Here is a 19,210-nt window from a genome sequence, read left to right as displayed (position 1 = left end):
GCATAAATCTTACAAACCAAAAAGTTTTGTTGCTCAGTTAAATTTTTATAAATTTTAAACATAAAAGTGTAGGTCAATTATTATTCAACCCCTAGGTTTAATATTTTGTGGAATAACCTTTGTTTGCAATTACAGCTAATAATCGTCTTTTATAAGACCTGATCAGGCCGGCACAGGTCTCTGGAGTTATCTTGGCCCACTCCTCCATGCAGATCTTCTCCAAGTTATCTAGGTTCTTTGGGTGTCTCATGTGGACTTTAATCTTGAGCTCCTTCCACAAGTTTTCAATTGGGTTAAGGTCAGGAGACTGACTAGGCCACTGCAACACCTTGATTTTTTGCCTCTTGAACCAGGCCTTGGTTTTCTTGGCTGTGTGCTTTGGGTCGTTGTCTTCTTGGAAGATGAAATGACGACCCATCTTAAGATCCTTGATGGAGGAGCGGAGGTTCTTGGCCAAAATCTCCAGGTAGGCCGTGCTATCCATCTTCCCATGGATGCGGACCAGATGGCCAGGCCCCTTGGCTGAGAAACAGCCCCACAGTATGATACTGCCACCACCATGCTTGACTGTAGGGATGGTATTCTTGGGGTCGTATGCAGTGCCATCCAGTCTCCAAACGTCACGTGTGTGGTTGGCACCAAAGATATCGATCTTGGTCTCATCAGACCAGAGAACCTTGAACCAGTCAGTCTCAGAGTCCTCCAAGTGATCATGAGCAAACTGTAGACGAGCCTTGACATGACACTTTGAAAGTAAAGGTACCTTATAGGCTCGTCTGGAACGGAGACCATTGCGGTGGAGTACGTTACTTATGGTATTGACTGAAACCAATGTCCCCACTGCCATGAGATCTTCCCGGAGCTCCTTCCTTGTTGTCCTTGTGTTAGCCTTGACTCTTCGGACAAGCCTGGCCTCGGCACGGGAGGAAACTTTCAAAGGCTGTCCAGGCCGTGGAAGGCTAACAGTAGTTCCATAAGCCTTCCACTTCCGGATAATGCTCCCAACAGTGGAGACAGGTAGGCCCAACTCCTTGGAAAGGGTTTTGTACCCCTTGCCAGCCTTGTGACCCTCAACGATCTTGTCTCTGATGGCCTTGGAATGCTCCTTTGTCTTTCCCATGTTGACCATGTATGAGTGCTGTTCACAAGTTTGGGGAGGGTCTTAAATAGTCAGAAAAGGCTGGAAAAAGAGATAATTAATCCAAACATGTGAAGCTCATTGTTCTTTGTGCCTGAACTACTTCTTAATACTTTAGGGGAACCAAACAGAATTCTGGTGGGTTGAGGGGTTGAATAATAAATGACCCTCTGAAAAGACTTTTCACAATTTAAAAAAAAAATCAACAAAGAAATAACATTCTTTTTTGCTGCAGTGCATTTCACACTTCCAGGCTGATCTACAGTCCAAATGTCACAATGCCAAGTTAATTCCAAATGTGTAAACCTGCTAAATCTGCAGGGGGTTGAATACTACTTGTATGCACTGTATATCCCCCATAATATATATGGGGGAGCTGGGTCGTCCTACTATATATGAGTTTTACAAAAGAAAACATACCAGATGCACCTATAGTTTTCCAAAATGTAAAAGTAACAGAAAACAGGAGGGGGGGGGGAGGGGGGGAGAAGAAATCACAGAATTTAAAGTCCTACAGAGAAAGTTGAGCTAAATGACCCAAAACATATATAAAAATGTTGAGATGAGAAATACTGTAATTAAGTTTATTAAGTTGATATATAGTACACTCGTGTATGAACTGAGTTTTTCAGCACATTTTTTTGTGCTGAAAATGCCCCGCTCGGCTTATACACGAGTCAATTGTCCAGAAAGCCGGTGACGGAGGGGGTGCTGCAGAACAGCAGGTCACATGAGGCAGGAGCCGGCGGCTGTGGCTGTCACTGTCACTGTGCCTGCTGCTAAAGAGAAATGAATATTCATTTCTCTTGTAGCAGCACACAGTGACACCCGCCGGCTTGCAAAAGACATCCTACTCGCCCACCAGCATGCCCGGCAAGTTCACAGCATCTCGATGGTTCTGGCTTCCAGCAGCTCTTCCGGCTGAGCGATCACGTGGTGCCGCTCATTAAGGTAATGAATATGCACGCGTCTCCACTCCCATAGACGTGCAGTGCATATTCATTAATGAGCGGCACCATGTGATCGCTCGGCACAGGAAGAGCTGCAGGAAGCCGGAACCATCGAGATTCTGCGAGGGCACACTGGAGGGTGAATAGGATAGGGAATAAGGAGCCATGCATACCAGGACCGGATGGGGAAGCCATGCATAGCAGGACAAGGACTGGGGAGCCATGCATACCCAGCTTATACTCGAGTCAATAAGCTTACCCAGTTTTCCTTGGCAAAATTAGGTGGCTCGGCTTATACTCGAGTATATACGATAAAACCAATTCTTCACATGCTATTGATTTTTTCATTCTGCCTACCAAAGATCGCATTAAGGCTTGGCGCACATTTATCCTGTGCTCGGCGCTTGCACCCAGGTTTCCGTGTAAATCTCTAAAATAATCGATTCAAATGGAACCTCTGGCGGAAGATTTCCTATAATGAGGCATATGGAGGCACTGTGGACGCCGTCTGACCTGTGATCCGACGGTGTTCATCTTTTTAGGATTGCATAAAAGTGCCATCTGCAGCAGTTTTGTGCACTTCTGAAAAGAAGAGCACTGAACAGAGGCCAGACAAAGTCCAGAGCAAATCTGCTGCCTCATTATAGTGAATGGATCCCTCGGGGGTTTCATCTGAATCACGTCACGCAGAGATTTAGATGGAAACCCCAAAGTAAGTGCTCGGCGTAGTGGAGGGCCGTGGGGTACTCGGTACCGGGTCCTGTACTTAAAGGGGATGTCACAGTGGCTGCAACCCAGACCGAGGCCCTGGGTGCCCAATAGAAGGGGAAAGTGTTATGTTTGCTAATGACAGGTGTTATGAAGGCAATCCAGAAACACAGTGTGCTTAGCGATCAGAGCGCACACAGTGATCTGACAAATACCCAAAAATACAAGAACGAGCTCTGAGACGTGGAAACTCTGTAGACTGCACACCTGATCCTATCCTAAACACAACTAAAAGCGGCTGTGGATTGCGCCTAACAACTACCTAGGCAACTCGGCACAGCCTAAGAAACTAGCTAGCCTGAAGATAGAAAAATAGGCCTGACTTGCCCCAGAGAAATTCCCCAAAGGAAAAGGCAGCCCCCCACATATAATGACTGTGAGTAAGATGAAAAGACAAAACGTAGGGATGAAATAGATTCAGCAAAGTGGGGCCCGATATTCTAGGACAGAGCGAGGACAGTAAAGCGAACTTTGCAGTCTACAAAAAACCCTAAAGCAAAACCACGCAAAGGGGGCAAAAAAAACCCACCGTGCCGAACTAACGGCACGGCGGTACACCCTTTGCGTCTCAGAGCTTCCAGCAAAAACAAAAGACAAGCTGGACAGAAAAAAAGCAACAAAAAAGCAAAAAGCACTTAGCTATACAGAGCAGCAGGTCACAGGAACAATCAGGAGAAGCTCAGATCCAACACTGAAACATTGACAAGAAGCAAGGATAGCAGCATCAGGCGGAGTTAAGTAATGAAGCAGTTAACGAGCTCACCAGAACACCTGAGGGAGGAAGCTCAGAAGCTGCAGTACCACTTGTGACCACAGGAGTGAATTCAGCCACAGAATTCACAACAGTACACCCCCCTTGAGGAGGGGTCACCGAACCCTCACCAGAGCCCCCGGGCCGACCAGGATGAGCCGCATGAAAGGCACGAACAAGATCGGAAGCATGAACATCAGAGGCAAAAACCCAGGAATTATCTTCCTGAGCATAACCCTTCCATTTAACCAGATACTGGAGTTTCCATCTAGAAACACGAGAATCCAAAATCTTCTCCACAATATACTCCAATTCCCCCTCCACCAAAACCGGGGTAGGAGGCTCAACAGATGGAACCATAGGTGCCACGTATCTCCGCAACAACGACCTATGGAATACATTATGTATGGAAAAGGAGCCTGGGAGGGTCAAACGAAAAGACACAGGATTGAGAACCTCAGAAATCCTATACGGACCAATAAAACGAGGTTTAAATTTAGGAGAGGAAACCTTCATAGGAATATGACGAGAAGATAACCAAACCAGATCCCCAACACGAAGTCGGGGACCCACACGGCGTCTGCGATTAGCGAAAAGTTGAGCTTTCTCCTGGGACAAGATCAAATTGTCCACTACCTGAGTCCAGATCTGCTGCAACCTATCCACCACAGAATCCACACCAGGACAGTCCGAAGACTCAACCTGTCCTGAAGAGAAACGAGGATGGAACCCAGAATTGCAAAAAAATGGAGAAACCAAGGTAGCCGAGCTGGCCCGATTATTAAGGGCGAACTCAGCCAACGGCAAAAAGGACACCCAATCATCCTGGTCTGCAGAAACAAAACATCTCAGATATGTTTCCAAGGTCTGATTGGTTCGTTCGGTCTGGCCATTAGTCTGAGGATGGAAAGCCGAGGAAAAGGATAGGTCAATGCCCATCCTACCACAAAAGGCTCGCCAAAACCTTGAAACAAACTGGGAACCTCTGTCAGAAACAATATTCTCAGGAATGCCATGCAACCGAACCACATGCTGAAAGAACAAAGGTACCAAATCAGAGGAGGAAGGCAATTTAGCCAAGGGCACCAGATGGACCATTTTAGAAAAGCGATCACAGACCACCCAAATGACTGACATCTTTTGAGAAACGGGAAGGTCAGAAATGAAATCCATCAAAATATGTGTCCAAGGCCTCTTTGGGACCGGCAAGGGCAAAAGCAACCCACTGGCACGAGAACAGCAGGGCTTAGCCCTAGCACAAATCCCACAGGACTGCACAAAAGTACGTACATCCCGTGACAGAGATGGCCACCAGAAGGATCTAGCCACTAACTCTCTGGTACCAAAGATTCCAGGATGACCAGCCAACACCGAACAATGAAGTTCAGAGATAAGTTTATTAGTCCACCTATCAGGGACGAACAGTTTCTCTGCTGGACAACGATCAGGTTTATTCGCCTGAAATTTTTGCAGCACCCGCTGCAAATCAGGGGAGATGGCAGACACAATGACTCCTTCCTTGAGGATACCCGCTGGCTCAGATAAACCCGGAGAGTCGGGCACAAAACTCCTAGACAGCGCATCCGCCTTCACATTTTTAGAGCCCGGAAGGTACGAAATCACAAAGTCGAAGCGGGCAAAAAATAACGACCAACGGGCCTGTCTAGGATTCAAGCGCTTGGCAGACTCGAGATAAGTCAAGTTCTTATGATCAGTCAATACCACCACGCGATGCTTAGCTCCTTCAAGCCAATGACGCCACTCCTCGAATGCCCACTTCATGGCCAGCAACTCTCGATTGCCCACATCATAATTAAGCTCAGCGGGCGAAAACTTCCTGGAAAAGAAAGCACATGGTTTCATCACTGAGCAATCAGAACCTCTCTGTGACAAAACCGCCCCTGCTCCAATCTCAGAAGCATCAACCTCGACCTGGAACGGAAGAGAAACATCTGGCTGACACAACACAGGGGCAGAACAAAAACGACGCTTCAACTCCTGAAAAGCTTCCACAGCAGCAGAAGACCAATTAACCAAATCAGCACCCTTCTTGGTCAAATCGGTCAATGGTTTGGCAATGCTAGAAAAATTACAGATGAAGCGACGATAAAAATTAGCAAAGCCCAGGAACTTTTGCAGACTTTTCAGAGATGTCGGCTGAATCCAATCCTGGATGGCTTGGACCTTAACTGGATCCATCTCGATAGTAGAAGGGGTAAAGATGAACCCCAAAAATGAAACTTTCTGCACACCGAAGAGACACTTTGATCCCTTCACAAACAAAGAGTTAGCACGCAGGACCTGAAAAACCATTCTGACCTGCTTCACATGAGACTCCCAATCATCTGAGAAGATCAAAATGTCATCCAAGTAAACAATCAGGAATTTATCCAGATACTCACGGAAGATGTCATGCATAAAAGACTGAAACACAGATGGAGCATTGGCAAGTCCGAACGGCATCACTAGATACTCAAAATGACCCTCGGGTGTATTGAATGCAGTTTTCCATTCATCTCCTTGCCTGATTCTCACCAGATTATACGCACCACGAAGATCTATCTTAGTGAACCAACTAGCCCCCTTAATCCGAGCAAACAAGTCAGATAACAATGGCAAGGGATACTGAAATTTAACAGTGATCTTATTAAGAAGGCGGTAATCAATACACGGTCTCAGCGAACCATCCTTCTTGGCTACAAAGAAGAACCCTGCTCCCAGTGGTGATGACGATGGGCGAATATGTCCCTTCTCCAGGGATTCCTTCACATAACTGCGCATAGCGGCGTGTTCGGGCACGGATAAATTAAATAATCGACCTTTAGGGAATTTACTACCAGGAATCAAATTGATAGCACAATCACAATCCCTATGCGGAGGTAGAGCATCGGACTTGGGCTCTTCAAATACATCCTGATAATCAGACAAGAACTCTGGGACCTCAGAAGGGGTGGATGACGAAATCGACAAAAATGGAACATCACCATGTACCCCCTGACAACCCCAGCTGGATACCGACATGGAATTCCAATCCAATACTGGATTATGGGTTTGTAGCCATGGCAACCCCAACACGACCACATCATGCAGATTATGCAACACCAGAAAGCGAATAACTTCCTGATGTGCAGGAGCCATGCACATGGTCAGCTGGGCCCAGTATTGAGGTTTATTCTTGGCCAAAGGTGTAGCATCAATTCCTCTCAATGGAATAGGACACCGCAAAGGCTCCAAGAAAAACCCACAACGTTTAGCATAATCCAAATCCATCAGATTCAGGGCAGCGCCCGAATCCACAAACGCCATGACAGAAAACGACGACAAAGAGCATATCAAGGTAATGGACAGAAGGAATTTGGACTGTACAGTACCAATGACGGCAGACCTAGCGGACCGCTTAGTGCGCTTAGGACAATCAGAAATAGCATGAGTGGAATCACCACAGTAGAAACACAGACCATTCAAACGTCTGTATTCCTGCCGTTCAACTCTAGTCATAGTCCTATCGCACTGCATAGGCTCAGGTTTAACCTCAGGCAGTACCGCCAAATGGTGCACAGATTTACGCTCGCGCAAGCGTCGACTGATCTGAATGGCCAAAGACAAAGACTCATTCAAACCAGCAGGCATAGGAAATCCCACCATGACATCCTTAAGAGCCTCAGAGAGACCCTTTCTGAACAAAGCTGCCAGCGCAGATTCATTCCACTGAGTGAGTACTGACCATTTCCTAAATTTCTGACAATATACTTCTATATCATCCTGACCCTGGCACAAAGCCAGCAAATTTTTCTCAGCCTGATCCACTGAATTAGGCTCATCGTACAGCAATCCGAGCGCCAGGAAAAACGCATCGACACTACTCAATGCAGGGTCTCCTGGCGCAAGAGAAAATGCCCAGTCTTGAGGGTCTCCGCGCAAAAAAGAAATAATAATCAAAACCTGTTGAATAGGATTACCAGAAGAATGAGGTTTCAAGGCCAGAAATAGCTTACAATTATTTTTGAAACTTAGAAACTTAGTTCTATCTCCAAAAAACAAATCAGGAATAGGAATTCTTGGTTCTAACATAGATTTCTGATCAATAGTATCTTGAATTTTTTGTACATTTATAACGAGATTATCCATTGAAGAGCACAGACCCTGAATATCCATGTCCACACCTGTGTCCAGAATCACCCAAATGTCTAGGGGAAAAAAAAAAAAATGAACACAGAGCAGGAAAAAAAAAAAAAAAAAAATGATGTCAGAACTTTTTCTTTCCCTCTATTGAGAATCATTAGTTTGGCTCCTTGTACTGTTATGTTTGCTAATGACAGGTGTTATGAAGGCAATCCAGAAACACAGTGTGCTTAGCGATCAGAGCGCACACAGTGATCTGACAAATACCCAAAAATACAAGAACGAGCTCTGAGACGTGGAAACTCTGTAGACTGCACACCTGATCCTATCCTAAACACAACTAAAAGCGGCTGTGGATTGCGCCTAACAACTACCTAGGCAACTCGGCACAGCCTAAGAAACTAGCTAGCCTGAAGATAGAAAAATAGGCCTGACTTGCCCCAGAGAAATTCCCCAAAGGAAAAGGCAGCCCCCCACATATAATGACTGTGAGTAAGATGAAAAGACAAAACGTAGGGATGAAATAGATTCAGCAAAGTGGGGCCCGATATTCTAGGACAGAGCGAGGACAGTAAAGCGAACTTTGCAGTCTACAAAAAACCCTAAAGCAAAACCACGCAAAGGGGGCAAAAAAACCCACCATGCCGAACTAACGGCACGGCGGTACACCCTTTGCGTCTCAGAGCTTCCAGCAAAAACAAAAGACAAGCTGGACAGAAAAAAAGCAACAAAAAAGCAAAAAGCACTTAGCTATACAGAGCAGCAGGTCACAGGAACAATCAGGAGAAGCTCAGATCCAACACTGAAACATTGACAAGGAGCAAGGATAGCAGCATCAGGCAGAGTTAAGTAATGAAGCAGTTAACGAGCTCACCAGAACACCTGAGGGAGGAAGCTCAGAAGCTGCAGTACCACTTGTGACCACAGGAGTGAATTCAGCCACAGAATTCACAACAGGAAAGGTCTTTTAAGGGGTATTGAGAATAAAGTCTATTGTTCGTGACGTAACCTGTGGTTCTCGGTCAGTAGGGACCGACGGCTCTTAAAGGGGTCCTCTGGGGTGATGGTATGGTGGCTGGATGTTGACGCTTCACACAGGTGAAGCGGGGTCCCCAGGGCTCCCAAGGTGTGCGGCAAAGATGTGTGCCGACGAACAAGAGGAGGGCACAGTGTGGTAAAGTCTTTGCCTGGTTTACTGGTGGTAGTAGTCCACAGTCCAGGGTACCAGGTACAGGTGTCCTGTGGTCCAGCCGGCTCAGAGGCAATGGGAGAAACTCCTTCCCAGTTGAGGTCCGTAAGCCTTTTCTACTTGTGCTAGTATGCGAGGTCCTTGCTGATGCTCACTGCGTTCAACTTCTCAGGATATCTTCTGTCCTGGAGATGCAGCTCACACATCTGCTGCATGGCTCACTATCTGTTATCACTGCTTTTCTTCCACTTTCTGCCAGGAGCTGCAGACTCCCATATCTGCTCAACTGCACCTCTCTCTTACCAGCTCCGCCTAGCTGAGGTTCCTCGACCATTTCCTCTCTGGCAATCTCCCTTTCCAGAGGCTGCAGCTCCCTTGTGGCTGCTCGGCCTCTCTGTCTGCTCTCAGTTCCAGACTTTCTTCTCCTTCAGTGTCACTCTCTATCAGACTGGCTAACTCCTCCTCCAGTTCAGGATACAAATAGCTCAGGGAAGCTCCCCTGGATCCGGGTCCTGAGCTCCCCCTCCTGGCCTGGATTCAGAATGTGTTTGAGGGTGCCTTACTTGGTAAAGAGAACTCCATTGTCTCTAAGCATGATGTTACCTTCCCTGAAGGAAAGGCAATATCAATGTAGCAACTGGTTACCTGGGGTGCTACAGTACATTAACGGAAATTGTGATCCCAAACGTTATATGAAATGTTCCCAATAAAAGCTTCAACTCAATCCACAAAAAAAGCAAGTCTCCACTCAGGTGTGTCATCTGTTAATGGAAATGTAGGGGCTTCCACGTTCCTGGTCGCACAAAGGCTCTGGAAAAGTGAAATGCCTCCTCACCCGCCAAAAGAAATTCAGCAAACTCTGCACTCCCAAATCCAAATGCCCTCCTCTCTTCTGAGCCCCACAGTGTGCCTAAACCATATATTGCATCCATGTTTGGCATTTCTGAAGCAATGAGAGCGCGCTTAACTTACGGGTGCATGCCTCCAGAAGCACAGGATGGGCATAACGTACTGGTAACTGCATCGTACTGGTCACTACAGCGTACTGGTCACTACAACGGCAGTCTGCAATTTTCACTCTGCAACACTCATTGCTGCTTGTTTCTGGAAAATACCCCTGGAGTAAAAATTGTCACTACTCCAGTAGATAAATTCCCCAAGGGGTATAGTTTCCCAAATGGGGTCACTTGAGGGGGGATTCTGCTCTTCTAGCAATTAGGGGCTCTGTATTTGGAGTCTGCAAACTATTCTAGGAAAATCAGCCCTCCAGGAGGAAAATAGTGCTCCGTATGGCTAAGTAATACTGTGCAGCCACATATGGGGTATTGCCACATTCATTAGAAATTGTGGGATAAATTTTGGTGCCATTTTTTCCCACTTCCTGTGTGAAAATGTAAAATCTGGGGCTAAAACAAAATTTTGGTGGTAAAAATTCCAGTGTCGGTAAATGACACGAGAATTAGCGTTATGGAAGATGAGTCTATGAGAAACGTATTCAGCTGCCGACTCCGAGGAAGAAACTGCTTCTTGTCTGTGGCCTAAAATATATAGGTTTTATTAGTAGATGTAAAGAAGAAAACTAAATAGTGTAAAATAATAAAATCTTCTCATATGTTTCCCTTATTATCTCCAGTAACTATTACACAGGATTTTTATAATGTTACATCGGCTCATCTTCTCATTCAGGTGTCTACAATATTGGATCCTCTTAGTGAAGATCTTCTATATAAGAGAATTTTCCTGATTTACCCATCAAAGATGGATATGGAAAGAGACAAGATGGCGGAGAGAATATTACACCTCACCCTAGAGATCCTCTTCCGGCTTACTGGAGAGGTGAGAGATTCTGATGACATCACATTACATCATTCTTATCTATGGGAATAACAGATGGACATAACTGGAGAGGTGAGGACTCTGGAAATGTCTGTAGTGAGATTTATTAATGTGTCTCTCCATAACCAGGATTACACAATAGTGAAGAAGACCTCTAGTGAACGCTGTCAGGACCCTGTGTCTGAGGGATGCAGAAGACCCCTGAGCCCATTCATGGGGCCTCCACCTCACCTGATACATGAGGACATCAATGACCAGAAGATCCTAGAACTCACCTACAAGATGATTGAGCTGCTGACTGGAGAGGTGACACTACTGGGAATGCTGGGACATTATACAGTAATGCGATGGAGGGATTGGGGGATAATGGTATCATTGTATGTGTCAGGTTCCTATAAGATGTCAGGATGTCGCTGTCTATTTCTCCATGGAGGAGTGGGAGTATTTAGAAGGACATAAAGATCTGTACAAGGACATCATGATGGAGGTTCCCCAGCCCCTTACATCACCAGGTAATAGAGAGGACTAAATACACACCGGCTTTAATTATCTGTATGTAAATAATTCAGTCCCTGTATGTGTTTCCTCCAGATCTATGCAGTAAGACAACACCAGAGAGATGTCTCCATCCTCTTCATCCACAGGACTGTAAACCAGAATATCCCAATGTTCCTCGGGATCATCAGGTAGATGGAGAATAGGTGTCATGAGATCTCCCCTATGATGGCTGTGAAGGTCTTGTGCCCAGTCATGTTTTATCCATCAGTATTATGTTTTATACTTGTGTAATGACAATGGTGGAGATGGCAGGATCAGACATGATCATAGATGTGATTTCTCCATCGCTCTGTGACTTTTATAATTTTTGTTTCAGGGTGAAGATCTGACCAATATTAATACTACAGAGACATATGTGAAAGGTGATGAGTGGTGTAAAGAGGAAACCTCTGCAGATAACCTCCCTGGTGAGTAGTAAACATTAAATGCTGAGAAGTCACAGATTTTTCTCAGTCACCGGCTGTGGCTGCTTTATCAGTCATGAAGTCCAGCCATATCACAATCGTGTGATCACCATTTTGCCTCTAGACCACAAAATTCTCCACCCAAAATTGTACAGAAGACATAGGACATTAAAAGCCCTTTTCTATAGAACTTACAACTTTGTGGATCCACCTATCCCCTGGGATTAGAAGACGCTGACCGTTACCTGCCCAGATCTGTAAATTGCAAAGCCAAATTACAGCGTACGTACAATATGCTGAACCGTTAGAAAATCACTTGAAGATAAATATTATGATGGGCCTGTAAGAGAAAGCGGAGAGTAATGATCCTGTTGGTGGGTCGCCCGCCAGGGCCGTGGGGTACTACCGGGTCCGGTGCTAAGAGGGGATGTCATGGTTGCTGCGACCCGGTCCATGGCCCTGGCCCTGGGTGCTCAATGAAAGGGAAAAGTCTTTAAAGGGGATTTGGAATAAAGTTTGTGGTAGTGACGCCACCTGTGGTGTTCGGTCAGTGGGGACCAACGCTGCTTAAAGGAGTCCGCTGGGGTGATGTTATGGCAGCTAGATGGTATAACTTCCTACAGGTGAAGTAGGTCCCCAGGGCTCCCGGTGTATAGGTGGAAATGGTGAGTGGTGCAGTAAGAAACGGAGGACAAAGGTTTTGCAGTCTCTTTACCTGGTTTACTGAAGGCTTCAGGCAACCGCAGTCCAGGGCACCAAATCACAGGTACAGGCAGGGTCCCGCCGGCTTGGAAGCAAGTTCAGAGTCCCCTCTACCAGGTGGAGATGAAAGCCTTCCTCATAGCACGGTGGTATTGTTGTCCCTTACTGCCTATGGCTTCTTGCAAGGTCCTCTGTTGTGAATTCTGCTCTTGGGCTCCCTCCGGTGGTTATGAGTGGTAGTGCTGCTGTCTTTGGATCGCAGCATTCATCAGGTGTGTCCACTCTTTGCAATTAGGACTGGGCTATTTAGTCTTGCTTCATTCTTTAGTTAGTGCCAGTTGTCCATTGTTTTTGGAGGATTCACATCCCTGCCTGGTCTCTCCTGTTTTGCTGTTCTTTTTATCAAAGATAAGTTCTGGTTTTGTTTTTGCAGTCCACATGCTGTGGGCCTTATTGTTCAATGCATTTCCATGTTTTGTCTTGTCCAGCTTTGTCTGTGTAAGGATTTTTTCAGCCAAGCTGGTATCTCTGGAGATGCAGATATACCCTCCATGTCTTTAGTCAGATGTGGAGATTTTGTATTTTATGTGGTGGATATTTTCTAGTGTTTTAATACTGACCGCATAGTACTCTGTTCTATCCTTTCTTTTTAGCTAGAATGGCCTCCTTTGCTAAATCCTGATTTCAGTCTGCGTATGTCATTTCCCTCTCCTCTCACAGTCAATATTTGTGGGGGGCTGTCTTTCCTTTGGGGATTTTCTCTGAGGCAAGATAGTTTTCCCGTTTCTATCTCTAGGGGTATTTAGTCCTCCGGCTGTGTCGAGGTGTCTAGGGAGTGTTAGGTACATCCCACGGCTACTTCTAGTTGCGTTGTTAGGTTCAGGGTCTGCGGTCAGTACAGGTACCACCTTCTCCAGAGTACGTCTCATGCTGCTCCTAGGCCACTAGACCATAACAGTACAACTGGCCAACAATGAGTTAAACACATCTCAGAAGAAGGGAAGAAAAGTGCTGAGCCATTTTTTTTTTTCTGTAGTCTGTTGTGTCTTTTCTTCACTCTTTTCCTCTGGGTGGCTCAGGAGTTTGGCGCTGGCATGGATGTTCAGGAATTGGCGTCTCATGTGGACCAACTTGCTGCTAGAGTACAGGGTATTTCCGATTATATCGTTCAGACTCCGGTTTTAGAGCCTAGAATTCCAACTCCTGATTTGTTTTTTGGGGACAGGTCCAAATTTTTGAGCTTTAAAAATAACTGTAAACTGTTTTTTGCTCTGAAACCCCGTTCCTCTGGTGATCCCATACAGGAGGTTAAAATCGTTATTTCCCTGCTGCGTGGTGATCCTCAGGATTGGGCATTTTCCCTGGAATCTGGGAATCCGGCTTTGCTTAATGTAGACACCTTTTTTCAGGCGCTAGGGTTATTGTATGATGAACCTAATTCAGTGGATCATGCAGAGAAGACCTTGTTGGCCCTGTGTCAGGGTCAAGAAGCGGCAGAATCGTATTGCCAGAAATTTCGAAAATGGTCTGTGCTAACTAAATGGAATGAGGATGCCTTGGCGGCAATTTTCAGAAAGGGTCTTTCTGAATCCGTTAAGGATGTTATGGTGGGGTTCCCCACGCCTGCTGGTCTGAGTGATTCTATGTCTCTGGCCATTCAGATTGATCGGCGCTTGCGCGAGCGCAGAGTTGTGCCCACTGTGGCGTTGTCCTCCGAGCGGAGTCCTGAGCCTATGCAGTGTGATAGGATTTTGTCTAGAGCTGAACGACAAGGATTCAGGCGTCAGAATAGGTTGTGTTTTTACTGCGGCGATTCTGCTCATGTTATTTCTGATTGCCCTAAGCGTACAAAGAGAATCGCTAGTTCTGTTACCATTAGTACTGTACAACCTAAATTTCTGTTATCTGTGACCTTGATCTGCTCATTATCGTCATTTTCTGTCATGGCATTTGTGGATTCAGGCGCCGCTTTGAACTTAATGGACTTAGAATTTGCCAGACGTTGTGGTTTTCCCTTGCAGCCTTTGCAGAACCCTATTCCTTTAAGGGGCATTGATGCTACACCGTTGGCTATAAATAAACCTCAGTTTTGGACACAGCTGACCATGCGCATGGCGCCAGCCCATCAGGAAGATTGTCGTTTTCTGGTGTTGCAAAATTTGCATCATGCTATTGTGCTGGGTTTTCCATGGTTACAGGTACATAATCCGGTGTTAGATTGGAAATCTATGTCTGTGACTAGTTGGGGTTGTCAGGGGGTTCATGGTCACGTTCCTTTGATGTCAATTTCCTCTTCCCCCTCTTCTGAAATTCCAGAGTTTTTGTCTGATTTTCAGGATGTATTCGATGAGCCCAAGTCCAGTTTCCTTCCACCGCATAGGGACTGCGATTGTGCTATTGACTTGATTCCAGGTTGTAAGTTCCCTAAGGGCTGACTTTTCAACCTGTCTGTGCCAGAACATGCCGCCATGCGGAGTTATATTAAGGAGTCTTTGGAGAAAGGGCATATTCGGCCATCTTCTTCACCATTGGGAGCAGGTTTTTTTTTCGTTGCCAAGAAGGATGGCTCCTTGAGACCCTGTATTGATTATCGCCTCTTGAATAAGATCACGGTCAAATTTCAATACCCTTTGCCTTTGCTTTCTGATTTGTTTGCTAGGATTAAGGGGGCTAGTTGGTTTACTAAGATTGACCTTCAAGGGGCATATAATCTTGTTCGTATTAAGCAGGGTGACGAATGGAAAACTGTTTTTCTCCCGTTTTGATTTTGTGGTCTCGTATCTTCCGGGTTCTAAGAATGTTAAGGCTGATGCCCTCTTCGTCACCATTGGGAGCAGGTTTCATTTTTGTTGCTAAGAAGGATGGCTCCTTGAGACCCTGTATTGATTATCGTCTGCTTAATAAGATCACGGTCAAATTCCAATACCCCTTGCCTTTGCTTACTGATTTGTTTGCTCAGATTAAGGGGGCTAGTTGGTTTACTAAGATTGACCTCCGAGGGGCATATAATCTTGTTCGTATTAAGCAGGGTGACGAATGGAAAACTGCATTTAATACGCCCAAAGGCCATTTTAAATACCTTGTGATGCCATTCGGGCTCTCTAATGCTCCATCTGTGTTCCAGTCCTTTATGCATGATATCTTTCGGAGTTATCTTGATAAATTCATGATTGTATATTTGGATGATATTTTGATTTTTTCCGATGATTGGGAGTCTCATGTGAAACAGGTCAGGATGGTATTTCAGATCCTTCGTGATAATGCTTTATTTGTGAAGGGGTCTAAGTGCCTCTTTGGAGTGCAGAAGGTTTCTTTTTTGGGCTTTATTTTTTCTCCCTCATCTATAGAAATGGATCCGGTTAAGGTTCAGGCCATTCATGATTGGATTCAGCCCACATCCGTGAAGAGCCTTCAGAAATTTTTGGGCTTTGCTAATTTTTATCGCCGTTTCATTGCCAACTTCTCCAGTGTGGTTAAACCCCTGACCGATTTGATGAAGAAAGGCGCTGATGTGACGAATTGGTCCTCTGTGGCTGTTTCTGCCTTTCAGGAGCTTAAACGCCGATTTACTTCTGCCCCTGTGTTGCATCAGCCGGATGTTTCTCTTCCATTTCAGGTTGAGGTTGACGCGTCTGAGATTGGGGCAGGGGCCGTTTTGTCTCAGAGGAATTCTGATGGTTCCTTGATGAAACCGTGTGCCATCTTTTCTCGAAAATTTTCGCCTGCAGAACGCAATTATGATGTCGGCAATCGGGAGTTGTTGGCTATGAAGTGGGCATTTGAGGAGTGGCGACATTGGCTTGAGGGGGCCAAGCACCGTATTGTGGTCTTGACCGATCATAAGAATCTGATTTACCTCGAGTCTGCCAAACGGCTGAATCCTAGACAGGCTCGATGGTCCCTGTTTTTCTCCCGTTTTGATTTTGTGGTCTCGTATCTTCCGGGTTCTAAGAATGTTAAGGCTGATACCCTCTCTAGGAGTTTTTTGCCTGATTCTCCTGGGGTCCTTGAACCGGTCGGCATTCTGAAGGAAGGGGTGATTCTTTCTGCCATCTCCCCTGATTTCCGACGGGTTCTTCAGGAATTTCAGGCTAATAAACCTGACCGCTGTCCAGTGGGGAAACTGTTTGTTCCTGATAGATGGACTAGTAAAGTGATTTCTGAGGTTCATTGTTCTGTGTTGGCTGGCCATCCTGAGATTTTTGGTACCAGAGATTTGGTTGGTAGGTCCTTTTGGTGGCCTTCTTTGTCACGGGATGTGCGTTCTTTTGTGCAGTCCTGTGGGACTTGTGCGCGGGCCAAGCCTTGTTGTTCCCGCGCTAGTGGGTTGCTTCTGCCTTTGCCGGTCCCTGAGAGGCCTTGGACGCATATTTCTATGGATTTTATTTCAGATCTTCCGGTTTCCCAGAGGATGTCTGTTATCTGGGTGGTTTGTGACCGGTTTTCTAAGATTGTTCATTTGGTACCTTTGCCTAAATTGCCTTCCTCTTCTGATTTGGTTCCGTTGTTTTTTCAGCATGTGGTTCGTTTGCATGGCATTCCGGAGAATGTTGTGTCCGATAGAGGTTCCCAGTTTGTTTCTAGGTTTTGGCGGGCCTTTTGTGCTAGGCTGGGCATTGATTTGTCTTTTTCTTCCGCATTTCATCCTCAGACAAATAGCCAAACCGAGCGAACTAATCAGACTTTGGAAACTTATTTGAGATGCTTTGTGTCTGCTGATCAGGATGATTGGGTGGCTTTCTTGCCATTGGCCGAGTTTGCCCTTAATAATCGGGCTAGTTCTGCTACCTTGGTTTCGCCTTTTTTTTTGCAATTTTGGTTTTCATCCTCGTTTTTCTTCAGGGCAGGTTGAGCCTTCGGATTGTCCTGGTGTGGATTCTGTGGTTGACAGGTTGCAGCAAATTTGGGCTCATGTGGTGGACAATTTGGTGTTGTCTCAGGAGGAGGCTCAGCGTTTTGCTAACCGTCGTCGGTGTGTTGGTTCCCGGCTTCGGGTTGGGGATTTGGTCTGGTTGTCTTCCCGTCATGTTCCTATGAAGGTTTCTTCCCCTAAGTTCAAGCCTCGGTTTATTGGTCCTTATAGGATTTCTGAGATTATCAATCCAGTGTCTTTTTGTTTGGCCCTTCCAACCTCTTTTTCCATCCATAATGTTTTCCATAGATCTTTGTTGCGGAAATATGTGGTGCCCATTGTTCCCTCTGTTGATCCTCCTGCCCCGGTGTTGATTGATGGGGAGTTGGAGTATGTGGTTGAGAAGATTTTGGATTCTCGTTTTTCGAGGCGGAAGCTTCAGTATCTTGTCAAATGGAAGGGTTATGGCCAGGAGGATAATTCTTTGGTTGTTGCCTCCGATGTTCATGCTGACGATTTGGTTCGTGCCTTTCATTTGGCTCGTCCTGATCGGCCTGGGGGCTCTGGTGAGGGTTCGGTGACCCCTCCTCAAGGGGGGGTACTGTTGTGAATTCTGCTCTTGGGCTCCCTCCGGTGGTTATGAGTGGTAGTGCTGCTGTCTTTGGATCGCAGCATTCATCAGGTGTGTCCACTCTTTGCAATTAGGACTGGGCTATTTAGTCTTGCTTGATTCTTTAGTCAGTGCCAGTTGTCCATTGTTTTTGGAGGATTCACATCCCTGCCTGGTCTCTCCTGTTTTGCTGTTCTTTTCATCAAAGATAAGTTCTGGTTTTGTTTTTGCAGTCCACATGCTGTGGGCCTTATTGTTCAATGCATTTCCATGTTTTGTCTTGTCCAGCTTTGTCTGTGTAAGGATTTTTTCAGCCAAGCTGGTATCTCTGGAGATGCAGATATACCCTCCATGTATTTAGTCAGATGTGGAGATTTTGTATTTTCTGTGGTGGATATTTTCTAGTGTTTTAATACTGACCACATTGTACTCTGTTCTATCCTTTCTTTTTAGCTAGAATAGCCTCCTTTGCTAAATCCTGATTTCAGTCTGCGTATGTCATTTCCCTCTCCTCTCACAGTCAATATTTGTGGGGGGCTGTCTATCCTTTGGGGATTTTCTCTGAGGCAAGATAGTTTTCCCGTTTCTATCTCTAGGGGTATTTAGTCCTCCGGCTGTGTCGAGGTGTCTAGGGAGTGTTAGGTACATCCCACGGCTACTTCTAGTTGCGGTGTTAGGTTCAGGGTCTGAGGTCAGTACAGGTACCACCTTCTCCAGAGTACGTCTCATGCTGCTCCTAGGCCACTAGATCATAACAGTCAGGGGCTGACTGGCAAATTTTAGCCTGGGGGGCAAGCACACAGCAGTGGCCCATGAATAGCGGCCCATCCTTAAAGGAGATGTCGGATCTTAAGCTACATGTCTACAGTCACTATGTGTGAATCCTCATATCGCGCGCACTGTGGGCTGTGAGGATTCTCCGATGCCTGCGCCGGGGACAGGTGGTCTTGTGACTGCAAGCATGTGATTATATACAGTTAGGGCCAGAAATATTTGGACAGTGACACAAGTTTTGTTATTTTAGCTGTTTACAAAAACATGTTCAGAAATAAAATTATATATGTAATATGGGCTGAAAGTGCACACTCCCAGCTGCAATATGATAGTTTCCACATCCAAATCGGAGAAAGGGTTTAGGAATCATAGCTCTGTAATGCATAGCGTCCTCTTTTTCATGGGACCAAAAGTAATTGGACAATGGACTCTAAGGGCTGCAATTAACTCTGAAGGCGTCTCCCTCGTTAACCTGTAATTAATGAAGTAGTTAAAAGGTCAGGGGTGGATTCCAGGTGTGTGGTTTTGCATTTGGAAGCTGTTGCTGTGAGCAGAC

At 45.8% G+C, this 19,210-nt stretch overlaps 1 protein-coding gene across 2 annotated transcripts in view; it reads left to right on the top strand.

Moving 5' to 3' along the window:
* The window catches only part of LOC138651320 (oocyte zinc finger protein XlCOF6-like), an 83,251-nt gene that overhangs the window by 52,751 nt on the left and 11,290 nt on the right, over positions 1 to 19,210 (top strand). For both annotated transcript variants that reach the window (XM_069741419.1, XM_069741418.1), the window contains exons 2-6: positions 10,605 to 10,754; positions 10,884 to 11,060; positions 11,143 to 11,266; positions 11,346 to 11,440; positions 11,629 to 11,719. In XM_069741419.1, the coding sequence (XP_069597520.1) occupies positions 10,677 to 10,754; positions 10,884 to 11,060; positions 11,143 to 11,266; positions 11,346 to 11,440; positions 11,629 to 11,719 (565 nt within the window). In that variant the 5' untranslated portion in view covers positions 10,605 to 10,676. The remainder of the gene's footprint in view (positions 1 to 10,604; positions 10,755 to 10,883; positions 11,061 to 11,142; positions 11,267 to 11,345; positions 11,441 to 11,628; positions 11,720 to 19,210) is intronic.

This window comes from Ranitomeya imitator, chromosome 10, assembly GCF_032444005.1.
Source record: "Ranitomeya imitator isolate aRanImi1 chromosome 10, aRanImi1.pri, whole genome shotgun sequence".
NCBI classification, from domain to species: Eukaryota; Metazoa; Chordata; class Amphibia; order Anura; family Dendrobatidae; genus Ranitomeya; species Ranitomeya imitator.
This window is presented reverse-complemented; position numbering and strand designations above follow the sequence as displayed.